Source organism: Beta vulgaris, chromosome 1, assembly GCF_026745355.1.
Source record: "Beta vulgaris subsp. vulgaris cultivar EL10 chromosome 1, EL10.2, whole genome shotgun sequence".
NCBI classification, from domain to species: Eukaryota; Viridiplantae; Streptophyta; class Magnoliopsida; order Caryophyllales; family Amaranthaceae; genus Beta; species Beta vulgaris.
Genome location: NC_079202.1, coordinates 43,213,707 through 43,233,773, shown reverse-complemented (window position 1 = coordinate 43,233,773; position 20,067 = coordinate 43,213,707). Strand labels below are relative to the sequence as shown.

Genomic DNA, 20,067 nt, shown 5'->3' with positions numbered 1-20,067 from the left:
AATAATTAGCAACAACCATATGGTTGCCTCTAAACAGAAGTGTCTTTAGCGGCACCATAACTTGTCTGCCTCTAAAAGGTGGCATTAGGGGCAACCTATAATTAGCGACGGACTAATTAGAGGCAGCGAGAAAATTGCTTCTAATCACCATTAGAGGCTACAAACATATATTTAGATGCAATTTATGATTGCCTCTATATGTAGCTTTTCTTGTAGTGTTGTAACAAAGGTTATATAATTATTCAAATCCATTTTGGAAATGATTTGATGGTCATGTGGATGGTAGAAGAAGAGTTGTAACTCTTGTTGTTAAATGGTTTATAATGGGTGGCTTTATATGCCTAATTAAGCCTCTTAATGTATGACATTATGTGGCCAATTAAGCCTTATGAAACCACCATTGTAACAACTCTATATATTGATATAGAGGTTACAAATGAATTATATCATCATCTTTTTGCTAAAAAATTCTGGTTTTTGGTAAAGCTTAGACTCCTCCTCTTCCTCCCTTTTTGGCATAACACCATACAAAGTAAGGAGTGAAAAGGTTCCTCTTTCCGTACTAGCATGCTTGGTGAACTAGCCGTTTTTCGTGGACCAACACTAGAGGAGCGACGTTTGACGTTCTCATAAGATCTCACTTGGAAGTTAGTATCTTTGAGGATTCACGCATCAAAGGTATATAACGTTATATATTATTTGATTCATGTTAGTTTGTGCAATTTGTTCTTGGGTTAGATGTTTGAGTATATGATACTCTTTTTCCGCATTAAGCATCTAAAGTCCTACAATGGTATTAGTTAGCCTATTGCATAGATTAATATGATCTTTTGTTTGATGTTTTTTTTTTTTTAATTCGATTAAGGGAGGGAATATATATATATATATATATATATATATATATATATATATATATATATATATATATACATATACATATATATCGGACTATATGGAATAAGATATACAACACTATTCTCTCTTCTCTCTTCTGTTTATTTACAACCCAAAGAAGGGTAAAAACGAATTACAGACTTAATTTTTACACTATTGTTTCATTTTCAAATTGGCTAAAAGATAAAATAGATATAAAAAAATACACAAATTATTAGAATAGGCGGTCTTATTTTAACATAACATTAGACAACCCTAATACTGAATTTTTCTAACAAGCACATTCCATTTCACTCTGACCTAACTTTTCTAGGTATCACTTCTCTTCTCCTTTCTTTGTTTTCTTAATTCTTGAACTACAACAAACAATTTCAAAATATAACACGGTAGCCTTATAAAATGGATTAAACTAGTCCCTAAATGGATTAAACTAGTCACAATATTATAAGAAGGTGACATGTTCTCTTCTTAATATTAGGTTTGGGTCGTGCCTAATTTTAAAATAAAAATAAACGATCTCTTACAAGACTAACTGTAAAAAATAAAATGGACTTCTCCTAACGTAGGACTGTAGGAGAATGAGCAAGGAAAATCAAAATAGATCCTCAAAGTTTCACCTTCAAGTATAGGGAAAAAAGTTGCAAAACGTTTACAAAATCATAAAAAAATTATCGAAATCTTCTGTACAACATATTTATATAAACCCCTCAATTTATTGACAACTAAAGAATGAAAGTCCTTCGGATTTCATCTTCTCAGCCCTCTGCATACTTAATATTTCTTCAACAGATTCCTCATATGAATATAACACCAGGTTTTCGTCAATGTCTTTTGCCGCCTCCAGCCATCAAAATACTTCCCGATCACCCTCTTGTAACTAGGCCTCTGTTGTACCATCTTCCAGTACTCCGAAATATTCGGCCTATTATCAATGTATTCATGTTCTAATTTTAAGAGCACTAACCGAGCTAATACCGGGATAAGCATAACATCTGCCATAGTAAACTTTTCTCCTGCTAAGTAAGAATTGTCATTCAGTTGTGTTTCTACCGCATCAAGAAGCCTAACAAGATGTTCTTGGCTTCTCAGTGTTACCTCTGGATCCTGTAACTTCTCTTCTGTATCATATGCATCTCTGAGCCTTAGGTGATAGGCACTTGCAAGATCAGGGAACTCAGCCATCCTAGCAATCACTACCTGCCTCGTGAACTTTGTAACATAGAGCCTGTGTTTCTCTGGGACATGGGAGAGCGTAAAATATTTGGGGTTCCACTCTTGGATTTTGTGCATCCATTCGATGACTTCTCTGCTGCTGAGGGTAATGCCATCTCCTACTGAAGAGACGGCTGCAATTCTTTCTAAGTACCTGCAATCAAAAGGAGAGTCCACTGGAATCAACTTTTTCATCCTAGAATCCCGTGATACAAAGATCTACCGAAACTTAATCCCGTATTGAATGTAACGGGATATAAACCTCTAGTCATCTGGCAGATTGTGTATGAAAACAGACTACATAAAATTACCAATTCATTCGCATTTTAACATCACAAATCTCCAAGGCTGAAAGAAAAGATCTTTCCGAATCATTATATACATATAATCATATTCTGTTAGTCATATTCCCAAAAGACCCTAACCTTAGATTACAAATGACCAACATCAAATCAAATATCTCACTACATTGCACGTTCACTTTTTGATTCCCTATGATAGGAGGCCAACTGCCTTTGTCATCAAGGGTTCAATCAAGAGTGTCTCTTCCGATTTTAAAAGCAAGGCTACTAACAGCTTCTTTAGCTTTGTATAGGAAGGGATATGCAATATGATGAACCACCTCATCCTCATAGGTGAGGCTTCACTAGAGGCATTAAGAATTAAGATCACAGTATGGTCCAAAAAAAAACCTTAATCAAAGGACAGCAAACAACATTGTACAAAAATTTAACACTACAATGTACATGAACAGTTAAAGGAAAAAAATAAAATCTTTTGAGTTTCAGTGAACCAAATAATGCAAAACTAATACTTCTATACAATCATGTTCTGTCCAGGGAAAATTCTTTTCATGGAAATCCAACCAAACAGAAAGTATATATCCAGTAATAAACTAATTATAGCTATTGAACATCACATGGTGCTTCAAGGACGAGTCTTATGAGAGGCATAGACATTTGACTAGAAAGCAAAATGACGAGAGAAAATTTGCTTACTGTACTATTTCAATGGTGTTATAAATAATGTGAGAACCATTCTGAAAGACAGGTAGTTTTCCACTTGGATTCATCCTGAAGAATGATGCATCCATGTTCTTGGCAGTGATAGGGTTAATATGATACGAAGTGTAATCAATTCCATTCTCCTCCAAAGCCAGTCTCACCTTTTGGCTGTCCAGCGAGAAGGGATGATGGTATAACTGCATGGTATCGTCAACATCAACTCCAGAGGACGAACTGTAGGAGGATTGTCAAAACTTGGGCCAAACAATCGAAGACAACAATGCTTCCTGGTAAGAACAAAGGGACAATTTTTACAACCCAAAATTTAGAAGCAATAAACAACTGAAGAGTATGACCAAGCTTAATTAGGACAAAAATTGTTGAACTCTACCCCAATCCTCCAAGGAAGATTGTGTAATCAGCAGTTAGCCACATGGATTATAAATTTCAAAAGAATGGCGTTGGAATTATATTATATGATTATATCTTTCAAAATATTCTGTGACTAGTCCCAAACCTTTAGTATTTATACAAGAGCCACTCACCAGTCTCAGACTGTTATATATCGACTCTAAACGAGACTCAATTGAATACTAGTAAACTATTTACATCTTCATGTCAACAAACCCTGCCAATGGCCGAACAGATGTTGGATGCTCGTTGACATTAGAATATGTCAAGGTTCAACCATGACGCTCTCGTAGTCTCTTGAAGTCGAAACCGATCAAGAACCTATAGCAAAGCAGATAGGAAGCGATTGTAAACACTACTTTTAAGTTTTGGGTCAAAGATGTGATTCTCTGGCGTTCAGTTTTTCACCTTACAAAATATGTTCAAACTTTCATTAAGGCTCCGTTTGGTAGGGCGTAAAACGTTTGGTTGGCAAAAAAGTGTAAAACCATTTTTCCTTGGGGTAAAATTACTCTCCAATGATGGAAAACCATTTTTCTTTCAAAATGAAGGGAAAACTGTTTTCATTATCTCTCTTCTATACTCCTCTCACTACCTCACTTACCCTTTTTCATCATTTTTCTTACCTGAAACCAAACAACGGAAAACTAATTTTGGAATTGCGTTTTTCATTGTAAATTGTTTTTCATGAAAATCATTTTACAGTGAAAATATTTTACGCCCTACCAAACGGAGCCTAAGTTCTTACACGGGCTACTTAAAGTTCAATGCTTGACTAAAATAAGTTCTAATAACTAATAAGTTCGAATTGGTTCCAATAAGTTCACATAAGTCAATTTCAGGTTGGCTTCCCCTATCTGTTGTGAGTTGTGACCATTTGTCCATTTACTAAAATAACATAGAAAATGGCTTTTTCACTTCGCGTTTCCGACACTTTAAACGTTTCCGAGACTTCAGGACACTTTCAGACACTCTGAATTTTCTTTTGAAGATAAATAGTGAATTTAAACGAGATCAACATAGTTTTTTGTTACTAGAAGAAATATTTTTCCTCTCAACCTTACTTTTTCCTCTCAATATCTCTAAATCTCTCAAAATATAACTTAATCTACTATCAAAACTGTAAAATATCGTGTTCTATAATGTTTCTCTCGTGTTTTTTCACTTTTAGAAGTTGCGTTTCCCCGTGTCCTCGTGTCCGTGCAGCTTAAATGCCAAGGAAACATCCCAATTTCCTTCACTAATAGAAGTATTAGCATCAAGCATCACTAGCAATTGCATCATGCTAGGAAATTAATTGCAACAACAGCAACACCGCCAAAGACTAGAATCTCCTGACAGTTTGCTGAAACCCAAAATTCTATCATAAAGAACACGTGAACTTCTATTTTTTATTTTAATGTTAGAATTACATATGTATTAATGCAATAATACTAAACATGGGAGAAATCTAACAGTGCAGTCTTATTACAGCAAAAATACCAAAATTAACTACAAAATAAAATATCCTAATTTTAAAATCAATCAAAGGAAAGAAGAAGTCAACACCAAAATTGGTTAAAAACCCATTTAAAAAGGATTACGAATTTACCTTTAGTCAAGCTTAGAAATGATTTTTTGTACAAAAAAAAAAAAAAAAACAGCCAAAAGAAGAATAAAACCCCAGAAAAATCCATATAATTACTATAATAAGATAATCATCTCAATAAACCAGAAAAAAAACAATAATTAAAGGGATCCAATTTATACCCAAAAGAGATTTGCGAAAACTGGAGATGAAATTGAAGAAGATGAGAGAAAGGGTATTGCCTAAAACTTGCCTGGAAACACTGGAAACTTTGTTGCTTGAACTTGCTGACTGCTGAATCTGACAGCAGAGTGTGTGTATGTCAGTATGTGTGTATTTTTTTATGTGATGTTTATAGTGGAAGTGGAATAAATTGGGGATGCGAGAGAGAGAGAAAGTAGGCAAAGTTCGTTGTCACATGACTCTTTACAATTCGGACTTGGGGGACCCTGCGCTATTCTTTCTGGGAGGAAAGAGAGTGGGACCTAGAGAGAAAAAGGGCTAAGACATAGGATCGCAAACTGGTGGGTTGGATTGGATTCGTGTTCGTATTGATGATCCTAAAAGGAATGAAAATTTCTCCATTTAAATGTAAGTCATTATGACTTGTAGTAGAGATTTTTATGAGTTTTGATCAGGGTTTTATATTTATCAATATAATTTCTTAGAAATCTTGCATATAAATAAATTCATTGGGGGTAAAGAAGTGATTTTCAGGTTGGAAATCTCAACTTTAAACTAATTAAATAAGTTAATTGGGTGAATACATAAGATCGAAAGTTCCAATCTAGATCTGTTTATTTCGGGTTGAATTGTGAAGTCCAGTCAACTTTTAATCGTCTTAAATATATGTGTTGTATTTTAGAAACTTGATCGAAAAAAGAATCGAAATATATGAAAATATTTATTTGCCTGTCGAATTTTGCAGCCTATGATCTATATAAATGCAATTTATATCAATTTAAATTTCGGCTTGACCGGTCAACAATATTTTTTCTATACTACAACTATATTTTACCTTGCCAGTTGCATCTCGTATCAAGCCCAATAAAATCAACGTTATATTTTTTCTCAATCTCTCATTCTCTCTACTACACATCACTACTTCATCTGGTCTTCTTATTCGATTAGTTTAGTTGATCAACTTTTGCACGGTGAGATGCAATACTTGAAATCTAGTGCTTTTTTAGAAGACTTGAAATAGAGTACTTCTTAGGAAACTTGACATGAAGAATTTTCTCTAATTTGTATTTCCTCTATATTTAAATAAGCGTACACTTTTTTCATGTGTCTACCTATTTAGATAAGGAGGTTACTATATTATATAAATATTTTATATTTCGGCTGCATTTATTAGTATTAGAGATATCAGTTGGTGTTTTTATCATTTTCAAACTAATATTGCTTTTTGGGTGAGGAGATAGATAGTGCTGACCCATAAGCCAAAAAGGGTATGTCAAGTGTGTAAAATTATAGCATAAAAGTTGAAACAGAGGAAGTAACAAAAAAAAAATGGTAAAACAACTTGGAAATCAAATTTCTCCTTATGCTTATTTGTCCATCTCCAAAATCAATGAAAATAGAAGTGAAAAAATAATAAAGCAACACAATAATGCTTAATTTTTCATATAAAACCAATTTTCCTAAGGATATGAAAAAAGAGACCAACTGGAATTTAAGAGAAGAAGCAAATTAAATGGTTGGGGATGAGGTTAAAGTTCTTTCGCCCATCTTTGAGGAGAATGAAGGAGAATGAGTTCTCCCCCCCCCCCAACTTTGAGGAGAATGAAGGAGAATGATTTTTGTTTCTAAAGTAAGGAAAAATGACTGTGTTATAATATGCGGCAAAGTTTTTAGAGCTTCCTTGTTTCGCACCAGATTATATGGGGGACGAAAGAATTAAATCAATGAGGTTCTTTAAAAGATTAAATCTTGAAATATCAAAAGCGAGTGGGACCATATTTAACCTTCGAAGAACTATAAGACCGTGCGTTCGAACAAGAGCGGATTGAAGTGAAGGGTGATGAATTTTGTAAGAGGAATAATGGAGGGAAGTCCAAGGTGGAGAGTACTAAGAAGCTAAGATTAAGAAGGAAGAGGGGGCATGGACAACATTCAAGCCACAAGGGGGAATAGCAAGATTAACAAGTCGGAATGGAAGTGTAGATTATGTGGGGGAAATTATTATAGAAGGAATTTCGTCGAGGAAATGATTTGTTTCAAGAGCAGAGGTATTGGCCATAAGATTGGGGATCGCCTAAAAGGAACAGGAACCAGAAGATCAGATATTAGAAATAATCGAGACAACAAGCCTTTGTTGTTGACTGTTAGTGAGGGTAGTTCCAGTCGAGGAGGGAAAGGAGGCTTCATCGGGAATCAAAGAAAGTCCTTAGGAAAAGTATATGCAATTAAGTTAGAGAAAAATACTCTACCAGAGACCCCCGAAAGTGGAAGGTAATGTTATTTCCGGAAACTTTTTAGTATGTCAAAGCATGCAATTGTGTTTTTTGATTTTGTGCGTCTCATTCTTTTATATCCGATAGATTTCATAGGAAAATACAAAATAAACCTGGTGCAGAACCCATAAATATGTCAATCTCCATGCCAAATGGGGATTAATTTGTGCAAGGATCCTTAGCGATTGCACAATTCAGATAGAAAACTCCGAACTCTTTGCCGATTTGATACCTTTGGATTTAAGGTCGTATGACGCTATTTTAGATATATATGGATTGGCTTAGTAAAAATAGAGCAATAATTGAATGCTATTCAGAAAAGATAAAATTAAATTCACCTAGTGGAAATAGTGTACAATATCAAAAATGTACTCCTAGGATTAATAACTCCCCAAGTGTGATAATGGGGGTAGATGCCAGTGATATAGTGAAAGATGTTGAAAATGAAGTTTTTGGAAGTGAAGGGAGAGATGTCGTGGAAAAGATTCATAACATTCCTATAGTGAGGGAGTTTCCCTGTGTGTTCTCGAAATATTTGCTAGGGCTTCCACCCAAAAGAATAGTGGATTTTCATATTGACTGAGTATCGGAAGCCACACCTGTCTCACGGGCCCCAGGTCTTGATTAAAATAAAAATCTTATCTAACAATATCTTATCTTGATTAAGATAAAAATCTTTTAGATATTTATTTGTAACAAATTAGCCTTTTCCTAAATGATAGAGATTACATTATAGACTGTAAATATGTAGCTGACATATTGACTCTAAGATGCACATTGTTAAAACCCGTAAGCGTGCTTGTTCCCTAGACGCAAGTGTCAAAGGAACCAGCAGTTCCCAACTTAGGAACAACTCCCAGTTCTTCATAACTTTAGTTGCTTTAGACATTAGTTTTACTATAACACAATACCACAACTTAAATTCCATAAGCAACGGTTCCCCAACCATACTATGTAACCTTGTTCCTTAGATGAATCCTAGCACTACATCCATACAATTAGACTTCTTCTCGTCCAGTTCCAACTCTAGAAATTCTTTTCTGCTTCTAGGAATTTCCACTAGAAACTTCTTTTATCATCATCCTTAGCCACAATTATTAGTTTATAAATGTTTCACACATAAAACTCAAAACTATGTTAATTATTTCTTAGCTTGTCATCAACAAAATCATATTGGGTCGACACATACTTTATAATTCTATATATACAATAATAACATAAACAACATAAGTTTATCTCTCACAAAGTCACATTGTTCCACTTGCAATAAAAACTCTAACTACTAAATAGCATGGCTAGCTCATCAAATAGACAGCAAAACTCTTTAAAATTAAGAAAGACATCAACATTTGGTACTAGTAGATTCAGAAAATGGGAGTGAATTAGAAAATTGAGGAATAAGCTAAATTAGATGCTAAGTGTGTTAAGTTGGAAAAACTAACTTATGTTAAACTATTAATGTTTGCAACGCCAAAAATGGGTATTTCTTCTCGAAACCCCTATTAATAGTGAAAACCTCACGGTCAATCTCTCCCTCTGGAAAGACTCTGAGGCGGATATGGCCATCTGTAAAATATGTTGTAGGGTTAATTTGCGTTGCGTTCTCATTGATGTATTTTTCAATATATATCACAAGAGTCCTATGAAGTAAAGGAAATAGATCTTAACCCACATAAAAATTAATATTAAGATTCCTAAGATAAGGAAACTCCTTAGTACAATACCCCCCTCCCCCCTTCAAGTTGGAGAAGGGAAGGATCAATAATAAGGCCTAACCTGGAAAGAAGATACTCAGACTGTTTCTTGCCAATAACCTTGGTAAAAATATCTGCCAATTATGCCTTCATGGAGACATATGAAGGAGCAATGAGACCATCAATAATAACATCACGTACAAAGTGACAATCAACCACAATATGTGTCGTGCATTATTCATGAGAAAACAGGATTATTAGCAATATGGAGGGCATATTAACTATCACAAAACAAAGGAATAGCCTTGGGATGATTAACACCTAAGCTTAACAATAAAGCTTTCAACCATTTCAACTCATAAGTCACAACAAAATGATATCCGACCTCTGCAGAAGAACAATCAATTGTATGTTGTTTCTTTGTTTTTCATGAAACAAGAGATCAATTTCCCAAGAACACAATCCAACCTGTAAAGGACCTCCTAGTAAGAGGACAAGCATCCCAGTTGAAATTGCACCATCCTTGTAGAGAAAGTTCACTATTAGAACGCAAAAGAATACCCCGTTCAGGAGTGGTTTTAAGATATCACACAACGCACAAAGTAGTTTCCTAATTTTCCTGTCGAGGTGCCTGCATATACTAAGATAACAAAATGAAATGTATAGGGTAAGTCTGGACGCGTGATTGCCAGATAAATCAAGCGTCTGACTAGACGGTGATAGGCCACGACATTCGGCATTATGTCGTCTGTGGCATGGGCTAGTTGATGATTATGTTCTACACGAAAGCTACTCGGATTTGCATCCAATAAACCTGCTTTAGAATTAATGTCAAGAGTTGCTAACAAAGAAAAAGCCCCATATCACTCCGGCAACCTCAACACCCAGAAAATATTTTGAGATTAGAGATTTTTCATCTTGAAGCAGGCACATAAATAGGTTTTGAAGGTATGTAATGCAGCGGAATCATTCCCAGATATAATAAGATCATCAACATACACTAAAACATTGATCTGAACATTCTGATGAGTATAGGTGAACAAAGAATAATCAGAATATAATTGAAGAAAACCATACTCTTTCAAGGATGTCACAAGTTTGGCAAACCAATAATGAGGTGCCTGTTTGACTCCATATAATGACTAACACAATCTGCCGACGAGATCGGGATTAGAGCCTGCAAACCCGGGAGGAAATTTAATATAAACTTTTTTTTTTCAAGAACGCCATGTAAAAAGGCATTATGGACATCCATCTGATGGAGCTCGCAGTTTTTGGAAGCAGCTTTGCAAGAAAAGCACGAACAATAGTCATTTTGGCAACAAGAGAAAAAGATTTATTATAATCAATACCCGCTTCTTGATGTTTGCCAAAAACAATAAGATGAGATTTTAGGCATTCCACCTCATGATTAGCCAAATATTTGATAAAATACACCCATTGACTACCCAAGACACGCTTCTCTGAAGGTAATGGCTCTAAGGTCCAAGTACCATTGTCCTCTAGAGCACGAATCCCCTCCTGCACAGACTCCTTCCATCTAGCATCTCCCATGACCTCCTTAAAGGATTTAGATTTTGTATGTGTTAGAACAGCAGCAAGATACTTTCTATATTTCACAAAATTATTTGCACAATTAATATGATGAGCTACAGGATAAGGAGTACATGTGGCTGCTGAGGAAAGTGCAGTAGATGAGGATAGACAATCCACTTGAACATAGTTGGTCACAAAGTCTTTAAGAAAAATTGAGGATATTGGGATGAACCGAATTGATGTGAGGAGGGTCAGCTTCCAAAAAACAAATGAGACAAAATCATCATGGATTGGGTCATTAGTAAGAGGAACCAAGAAAAAGGGTCAATATTTACATGCTCTTCAGTGGCATTAAAATAATAATGCAAATAATTGAATTCAGTTCCATTATCACTCTAAACAATTTTGATGGAGGTAGAGAATTAGTGATCAACAATAATAGCCCTGTTTTTAAGAGCATTTATTTAAAAGCTAAATATAATTATTAAGTTAATTATGTTAAGAAAACTTTTATTTTATTTGAGTTGGAGTATGAATTATATTGTCGTGTTTGTAATATATTTATTTGTTTAATTTTATGAGGTTATTATTACTATTATTATTATTATATATTTTGGGTTTAGTTATTCAATTATTACTTGAGCGGTATTTTCCAAATTAGAAAACCAAAGTCGGTTTCCTTCTCGAACCATCCAACCCTTTTGTTATGTTGTCGGTTAATGAATCCAAAACCTCGACCCTTAGCTTCCTTCTCGTGCCTTATAAACCCTAAATACCCCAAACCCCTTCCTATCTCCCAAAGAAACCCCAGATAACCTATGAAACCCCCAAATTTTCTCTGTCTCTCGTGTCCTGCTCGGTGCTTCACCGACGAATAGATCACCGGACCTGCTGCCGCTTTACTGCCGGAGCTTCCTCTCTCCTCTATAGTGCGATCTTGCGTGGTCACTGCGGCTGCATCTTCTCTCTTTTCTTCTTTGTCCTGCTCGTGCCTCGTTGCTGGCCAGAGATATATTGTTGTACGCTACTTCGTCGGCGAATGCTGCCACTCCCCTGCATTGTCGGCTACCTTGTCGGTGCTATCCGCCGCTGTCGGAACCGAGCCCTTCCCTTGTCGTGTCTTTGTCTGCTCTTGAAGCAGAGGTAAAGACTAATTTATTCTCTGTTTCCCTCTTTAAATTCTCATTTTCTATTTGTAAATTAATCCCAAGTTTTTGTTGTTTGTTGTTGTCGTTGATGCATTGTTGTTAATGTTGTTGTATTAAATTGTTGGAGTAGTTGTTAAAGGTTGTTGTTTTTTTGTTGTAGTGGCGGTGTTGGGTTGCTGTTGTTTGTTGTTGCTGCGTTGTTGTTCTAGTTATTGTTGTGGTGGTAGCTATTGGGAGTTGTTGCTATTGTTTGTTGTTATTATTGTTATTGTCCAGTTCTTTTGTCTCCTTCGTTTATGTGTTGTTATGGTGCGTTTGGCACTGCCACCATGCCGGCTTGTTGGTGGGAGTTTCGTGAGCTGTTGTGGTGGTTGTCACCTCTGCCTCTTATGTTGTTGAATTGTAATTGTAATTGTAATTGTTGTGGTTGTTGTCCGTTGTTACTGTTATGTTGTCGTTGCTGCTCTTTGTGCTTGTGGTGGTGGTGTTGTTGGGTTTTCGTTGTTCAGTTGTTGTTAGGATTGTTGGTGGTGATGATGCGTTGTTGTAGTGGTGTTGTTGTGCCATGTTGGGTGGTTGTTGTCTGTTGTTGGGTTGTTGCTAGTTATGATTATGAATTAAGGATTATGGAATTGGGATGTTAAAGGTTGATAATTTCTAGATTGGGAATTAGTTACAGATTTGCTTTGTAGTTTAAATTAGTTTAAGGATAGTTATTAATTATCTTTATTGTTATGAGGTAAATTGTTGGAGAATGATTATGGAGTTTGAGTCTCATTTGGAGATGAAGATTAATGAAGGAGGTTGTTTGTTCAATTCTGGAATGCATTTAGGTAATTTTTATGTTCAGTAAAAATCATTTACTCATGCCCTTATGTGTGTGAATCTCTCTGTTCTGTTTTTGATAATTAAGTTCGTACTATGGCCATAGATATGAATGTGATGATGATATGTCATTGATTGAATATGAATACGTAACTGTTTTGTTGGCTTAGTTTATGAACTGAAAATAGAAAGTGGGCAAGGTATGGGCGGAGGATGCTTGCTCTTTTGACCTGATACGGTCGGCTACGCTCCATAACGAACCTTGGCGTAGTATTGTTGGGCTCCATAACGAACCTTGGGGGCACGTTTTTTCAAAGCCTGTACTTGCCACTGATTTGTTGAAGAGGGTGAGCTATGCCAGCATTGTAACGAAAAGAAGTGATTTGAAATAAAAAGTTTATAACGGGCTGAAGTAAAGGTTACGAGTTTTCCACTCATTTTGGAATTTTGATTGTTTTGGTATTTCTTCCCTAAATTTGCAAGTTTGCTATTCAGAGCTCCGAATTAGAGGAGGAGCAAGATTATAATGTCGTCGTAGATTATGGATTGAGCTTGTATCGAGTTAGTTTATTAGAGAATAATTGTTGATATTTTCGATGTATAATATTTTGGGAATTAAAGTGAAATTATTGATGTAATTAAGGTTGTTTTTCGCTGCAAAGTAATTTATTTAAGAATTAATCGTGGTTTATGGATGTTGAGTGTGTTTTCATTAGCAGCTCGGAAGAGCGGGCGGTTACATCAACCATGGCAAAAAAGTTCATGAACATTTGAAAGACCTCATATTTATTCACCATTAAATATATCCAAACAGCTCTAGAATAATCATCCGTCTATGCCATCCGTCTATGCCATAACTCGAACTCTAAAATTGCTATAGAAATTGAAGCTTGATGAGTCGTGTGACTTCCTCCATCGAAGTAGTAAAGTACATCCTTTCTACGTCCCATTCCAATCATCTGCCTCAGTTGGTCCTGTATAGCACACATGGAGGAAGAAAATTGAATAATACAGTGCAAATCATTAGTAAGTTGTGAAATAGAAAGTAAATTACAACTGTATTGAGGAACTAATAACACATCAGAGAGAATAATAGTGGGAGCCAGGCACACATAACTTTTTTAGTGGCAACCACTTAATCACCATTAAGTAACCCAACCTGACAGGCAATAATATCAACCAAAGTAGAAAACTAATGATATGTTGCATCTGTATCAATAATCCAGGAATTATAGTCAAACATACCATTGAGATGCTCATCAAGTAACTGAGCATTGCCAAGAACACCCTAGCAAGGGCCTTTCATTGATCCGCAATGAAGAGAGTGGTAGGAGTTGGAATCAATGAAGGAGACGGTGAGGCAGACTAGGCCACAATATTGGCCTTGGTTGGGCCTCGTCCACGACTTGGGGCAGCATGTGGCCCACGGCCTTGGTGTGAGTTGATTGGGCCAGCCCTTGGGGTACCCGACACTCTCATAACATGATTGAACTTCATGTCTTGTCTTCTAACATTGAGAACATAGGAGCCCAGAACGACATAGGGAGGCATCATGGCCCAGTTTTTGACAGTAGCTACAGAGGGATTTATCACTCGGCCCTGTTGTGTGATTAGGCTCAGCATGAGCAATGAAGCCGAGGACTTCACTCGGCGAGGCAGCCTCGAGTTTGCCCAACCGAACACGCTCATCTGGTGTGACAAGTTGGTTTGCTTGATCCAAAAAGGGAAGGGGTTCCGTAGATAAAATTTAGGTACGGAGACGAGCATAATATTCAGAATTTAAACCATGGTTAAATCATGAGGTTTTTGTATTTCAGGCCTTGCTTCATGAATCGATCCAGCAGTGTAGTGTGAACAACAATTACAAGAAATATATGGAACATGAAGAAATAATTCCTACAATAGAGCATTAAATTTTCCATAATAAACAGAAACAGACATAGATTTAGGTTGTTTACACCTAGCAATATAAGATCGAAGTTGTTGAATACGAGGACCATTAATTGTAGTAAATCATATTTTAATATTGTCCCAAAGAGGTTTAGCCTCACTATACTTAGTTAATGTACCTTTGACATCGGGATCAATAGTATTCATGATCTAGGACACGAGCATCGCATTGACTATAGTCCAGTCGGATGAAGAATATAGAGGCTCGTCAGCCATGATTGTGCCATCCAAAAAAAGAACTTGCGGCGGGCTTCGAGGGCTAATTGTACATCTACTGCCCACTCGTCATAGTTATCAGTTTTGAGGTGTGTTGGGGTGATATAATCACCCGATCTATCACCCGTTCCAAAGGTAGAACAAGGAGGTTATGTCTAGTTTAGGGTTGAGGGAAGGTTGTGGTGATGGGGTTATTTTTGGTGGCGGCATGGGTGACGATTGGTCATCGTCGGCCATCTCGATTATGTAGGGTAAAAAATTTGTTAACCTTGCTCCAAAACAATGTAAAATATGTTTTAGGGTTAATTTGTGTTGTGTTCTCGTTGATGTATTTTCCAATATATATTACAAGATTCCTATGAAGTGAACGAAATAAATCCTAGCCCACATAGGAATTAATATCAAGAATCCTAAGATAAGAAAACTCCTTAATCTACAATGTTAGTTTCCTAACAACATCCGTCAATTAGTTGGAGAAAACAATCCACAGAGGAAAATAATCTACGTGGCCTAATCAATGTGATGGGAATGAAAGAGCTAGCTAGAGCTCATCATGAAGTATTATACCTGATCTTCCTATATATTACGTCGTTTGAATTACACTTTTAGCATCATATAACAATGGTCAACGGCAAGCATTTTTTCGGTGATATATAATATATATTATACTTCTTCCATTCTATTTTAAACGAAACATAGGGAATTATCAAGGGGATTTAAGTGAGGAGGGGGTTAAAGATCATAACGAAAAAGAGGAACTCATGTGATGAGGAAAGAATAGAGAAGTAATAAATTCCAAAAATAAATAAACGTCTTGTTTATTTTAGAACAAAGAAAGTATAATATATTGGTCGACTTTGATTAGATCTACCCCGACCCTAGTGGAACCAATGCTTTATAGTTCTACGAGTAATTTTTTTGCGTGCGTGCCATATTAACGTATTTTCTCAATTAATTATTTATCATTGTTACGAAAAATTCAATTCGAACAAACATTTATAATTATTTTAAATTTTTCTAATATCTTTTTCTTAAATCAATATTTCTTTAGTTTTTTAAGTTATTTGTTCAATTCATCAATATTAAGATGTAGTATTGAGAGAAAGAAATGTAAAGCTGAAGAAATTTTATCCTCAAAATAAAGTGGAATAATTTGTGTATTAGGTCCAATAGTTGAATATTAATATAATGGAATTTTAATTTATATAATAGAGGTTATTGAATAATAATCAACATTTAGGTTTTAAAATATTTTCAGTATTATTATTAGTATAAAATTCAAGTTTTTATTCTTTTTTCTTCTTATTGTGCCAATCAAGTTATATTGTCAATTTAGTTTTTGCTCAAAGTTTTTCACAAATATGTAAGATGAGGAAATCATTTCCTCTAATTAAATATTTAAAACTTCAAATGAATTTCATTGTTAACTTGTTAAATATATATATGTCAATTCTAGAAAGAAGAAAATATTATTTAATATATATGGCAATTTAAATTCACTAAGGGTATATCAGACTTTTTGTAAGGGGAAAATCATCTTCCTCCCACCTTCACTTATATATATGATAGAGATATATACATGACATACATAAAATAAGCTGATCTCACAAAGTCACATTATTCCACTTGATTAAAAAGCTCCAACGACTAAATAGCATGGCTAGCTCAAGAAAAAAAAAAGCCTCTTGAAAAAGCCATGGCCAGATGAAATGCTCAACAATATAAAACCATATTGTTCCTTCACTTTAAAAACAAAGATTGAAATCAAACTCTATATTGGACTTTAAAGCGCAAGATAATTCTTGCCAGCAGATGTAGAACACATTAAACATGTTTTCCAACTAGTCCGACCGAGTTGTCAGTGTCGAAAAGTCGTATATAAAATTTTCAACAAATATGTCGGAGGACATAATGAAAACATTAAAGCAACTAATTGGTTTTCCAAATGAAATAGATGACGGGAGGTCAGTGAGCCAGATCTAACCTCTTGTTGGCTAAATGATGAAAATCCTTACCTCTTGGAAATACTTCCATCTATCATCCCCATGTTAGTTATTGTTAATCAACTCAATACTGGTAGCTCAAGACTCCCACATTATGTCAATCTACCTGCTACAAAAAACGACGATAAAGAAGATAATATCGCTTATAGTAAATTTTTGGTGGGCAGGAGTTACAGACAACAAGCCTCAATATTGAGTAAAGTACAGAGAGCTTATAATAAAGCACAAATATTGAGACGTAGGACTTAGGGATGTAAGTGCTGAAGTATTCTCAATAAGGCCCTAGTTTTCAAGTAAGCTTGGAGGATACATAAAAATTCGAACCTAATAGTGAGTCGTATCTTGAATACGAATTTTTTCACAATCAGTTGTCTCATTGGGAAAGCATAACCAAAGTAAAAAAACAAGCATCGTGCATTGTTCGGCTCTAAAGGTTGTTGCTAAAGTGAAGAACATAGTGGGGTACAAAGTCAGGTGCAGAGATAAAGTCCTCGTTGGGGGTAAATATTGGCTACATGGAGGTTGAGATAAGAAAAGGTAAGGAGACCCTGCTAATGAAGCCCATTTATGCCCTCATGAAGCTAGATAGATCTTGGGATAGGGAGATGATATATATATATAAGAGTAGGAAGAATATGTAAGAAAAGTTATATTACTTCATTCACTGTAAACGTGAATATATATACAATTATAAGGAATATTTAAAGAATATTATATAGAAGATATCAGCTAAAAATTTAATTTAGGTAAAGAAAATTATATGGGGTCAAAGATATGTATAGAATAATAAGAAAATAATTAAGCTTGATCATTTTTATGATTTACGTGAGGTGCGGTATGAGAGTGGTTTGTTGAAGTTTCCTTAATATGCCCCCGCAAAATGGTCTGTTATTTCGCAATACCCATTTTGTTGACCAGATGAGTAAAGGAAGCTCGTAGGAGTGGCTTGGTAAGAGCATTAGCTATATGTTCAGAGGTGGAGATGTATAAGACGCGCAAAGTACCAGCTTGAACATTTTCGCGAACAAAGTGACAATCCTAAGCTAGATGCTTTATTTTGAAGTGGAAAAGGGGGTTGACACTGACATACGTGGCACCTATACTGTCACAATATATTAATGTAGTAGAGGGAACTGCAGTGTCAATCTCAAGAAAAATATTGCGGAGCCATAGAAGTTCTATGGTGGCGGCGTCAATGACTCAATATTCGGTTTCGGTTGGAGCTCTTGTGCGGCTGTTTTCTCGAACACCAAGAGATGAGATTTTATCCTAAATACACAATCTATGCAGTTATAGAAATATGATATCAATATCTCGTGCCCAATTCGCATTACTAAAGGCATGAAGATGCATGGGTGAGCTGCAAGAAAGAAGCAGACAGCGATGAATGGTAGCCGAAAGATATCGAAGTAGGTGTTTGAGTGCATCCTAGTATGTGGTAGTTAGGGCATGCATATATTGAGCTAGCTTATTCACCGAGAATGCAATGTTGGGATGAGTGAAGCTCAAATATTGAAGGCAACCAATGAGTGCTCAAAACTCAGTGGAATTTGCCATGGGAGAACCATCTTTTATGAGAGGTGTACAAATAGCAAGTGGAGTGGCTACTCCATTGGCATGATCCATCTTGGATTTGCACAAAATATATGTGATATATTTTCTTTGACTTAGGATTAATCCCTGTGGATGTGGAATCACCTCAACACCTAAATAATAAGATAAGGTGTCAAGATATTATAACGCAAACAATGCTGAAATAGTCTCAACAAACTTGTTCAGAACTGAGTCAAAGTTACTTGCGACAATTAAATCATCAACATAAACAAGTAAGTAGATGATAGATCCATTTGCTTCAAAAATAAAAAGTGAGGAGTCGGAGGTAGAGTTATTAAAGCCAAAACCAATAAGAAATTGCTGAAGTTCATGAATCCAAGCCCTTGGGGATTGTTTGAGATCTAGAGGGCCTTGTGGAGTTTACACACGAATGTAAAATTGTGTGTGTCAGAGAAACCGAGAGGTTGAGACAAATAAATTTTATCGGTAAGAGTACCCTGCCAGAAAGCATTGTTAATATCTAATTGCCACAAGTTCCAATCTCGATTGAGGGCAAGATAAAGAATGACAGGAATGGTTGTCGGCTTAACAACGGGACTGAAAGTTTCTTTGTAGTCAATGTCAGGATGTTGATGTAATCCTTTAGCATCCAAGCGAGCTTTTTATTGTTTAATGGAGCCGTCGGGGTTCCGTTTGATATGAAAAACCCATTTACAACCAATAATATTTTCTGAGGATGAGAAGGTACAAAAGAGCAAGTGTTATTTTTTATGAGAGGTTGTATTCTTCTTCCGTAGATTTTATCAAAATGAGGTTTTTAAGAGCTTGAGTAATATTTGTGGGTTCAGTAATGGTGTTATGGAGTTGAGCATATAGGTTGAGCTTGGTAATGGCCTTACGAATATTATTTTGTAGTCGTTTGACGACGATACTTGTGCGGGTGGGCACTAGGGTCGAGAGGTTGACGAGTGAGAGGGAGAATTAGGGAGAGGTGTGGTGTTAGAGTGATGGTGCGTAATGGGAGCGAGAACAAGGGGAGGTTGTGGGTTCACAATGAAGAGATGAAAGAGACCTTGCGGAGGAAATAGTGGTGGAAGGAGGTGTTGGGTCAGTGAGTGTGGAAGTAGGTGCGTGGAGGGTGAGTGAGAATAGAAATAGTCAGTGGGCACTAATGTTCAACATCTACTGAGATTAGTGAGGTATTTATGGTAGCACAACGAACTCATGTTCAACAATTTAAACAAGCCGCAAGACGTAGATTCGACGTGAATTTGACTCAAGGAAATAATAGGCACTTTGTGTTGGTGAATAGCCAATGAAGACACAAGGGTGGGATTTTAAATCTAAATTGTGTTTGTTATATGGTTTTAACCATGGGTAACTTAAGCATCCAAAGGCCCGAAGCTTGAAGTAGTTGGGAGATTTTTTTGAAGAGTGTAAGACACGGGGAAGAATTTTGCATAATAGGAGTAGGGAGGCGGTTGATTAAGTAGACAATAATGGTGAATGCATAGGTCCATAGTTCCAGGGCATAAATGCATAATGGAGTAACGTGAGCCCTGTTTCAACTATTTGTCGATTGTGTCGTTCGGAGTAG

At 35.9% G+C, this 20,067-nt stretch overlaps 1 protein-coding gene across 3 annotated transcripts; it reads right to left on the bottom strand.

The window, feature by feature from the left end:
* Positions 1-1,492: 1,492 nt before the first annotated feature.
* LOC104894380 (glutathione S-transferase TCHQD) lies at positions 1,493-5,520 on the bottom strand. Of its 3 annotated transcripts, none has more exons than XM_048643035.2 (3): positions 5,271-5,520; positions 3,105-3,397; positions 1,493-2,260 (listed from the first exon to the last, which is right to left on the bottom strand). In XM_048643035.2, exons 2-3 carry the CDS (start codon positions 3,311-3,313, stop codon positions 1,666-1,668), a joined length of 804 nt encoding a protein of 267 aa, XP_048498992.1. In that variant the 5' UTR covers positions 3,314-3,397; positions 5,271-5,520; the 3' UTR covers positions 1,493-1,665. The 3 variants fall into 3 exon arrangements, with proteins under 3 accessions (XP_048498992.1, XP_048498997.1, XP_057249561.1); XM_048643040.2 differs by having other exon boundaries at positions 5,331-5,520; XM_057393578.1 differs by having other exon boundaries at positions 3,105-3,393; positions 5,338-5,519.
* Between the last annotated feature and the right edge of the window lie 14,547 nt (positions 5,521-20,067).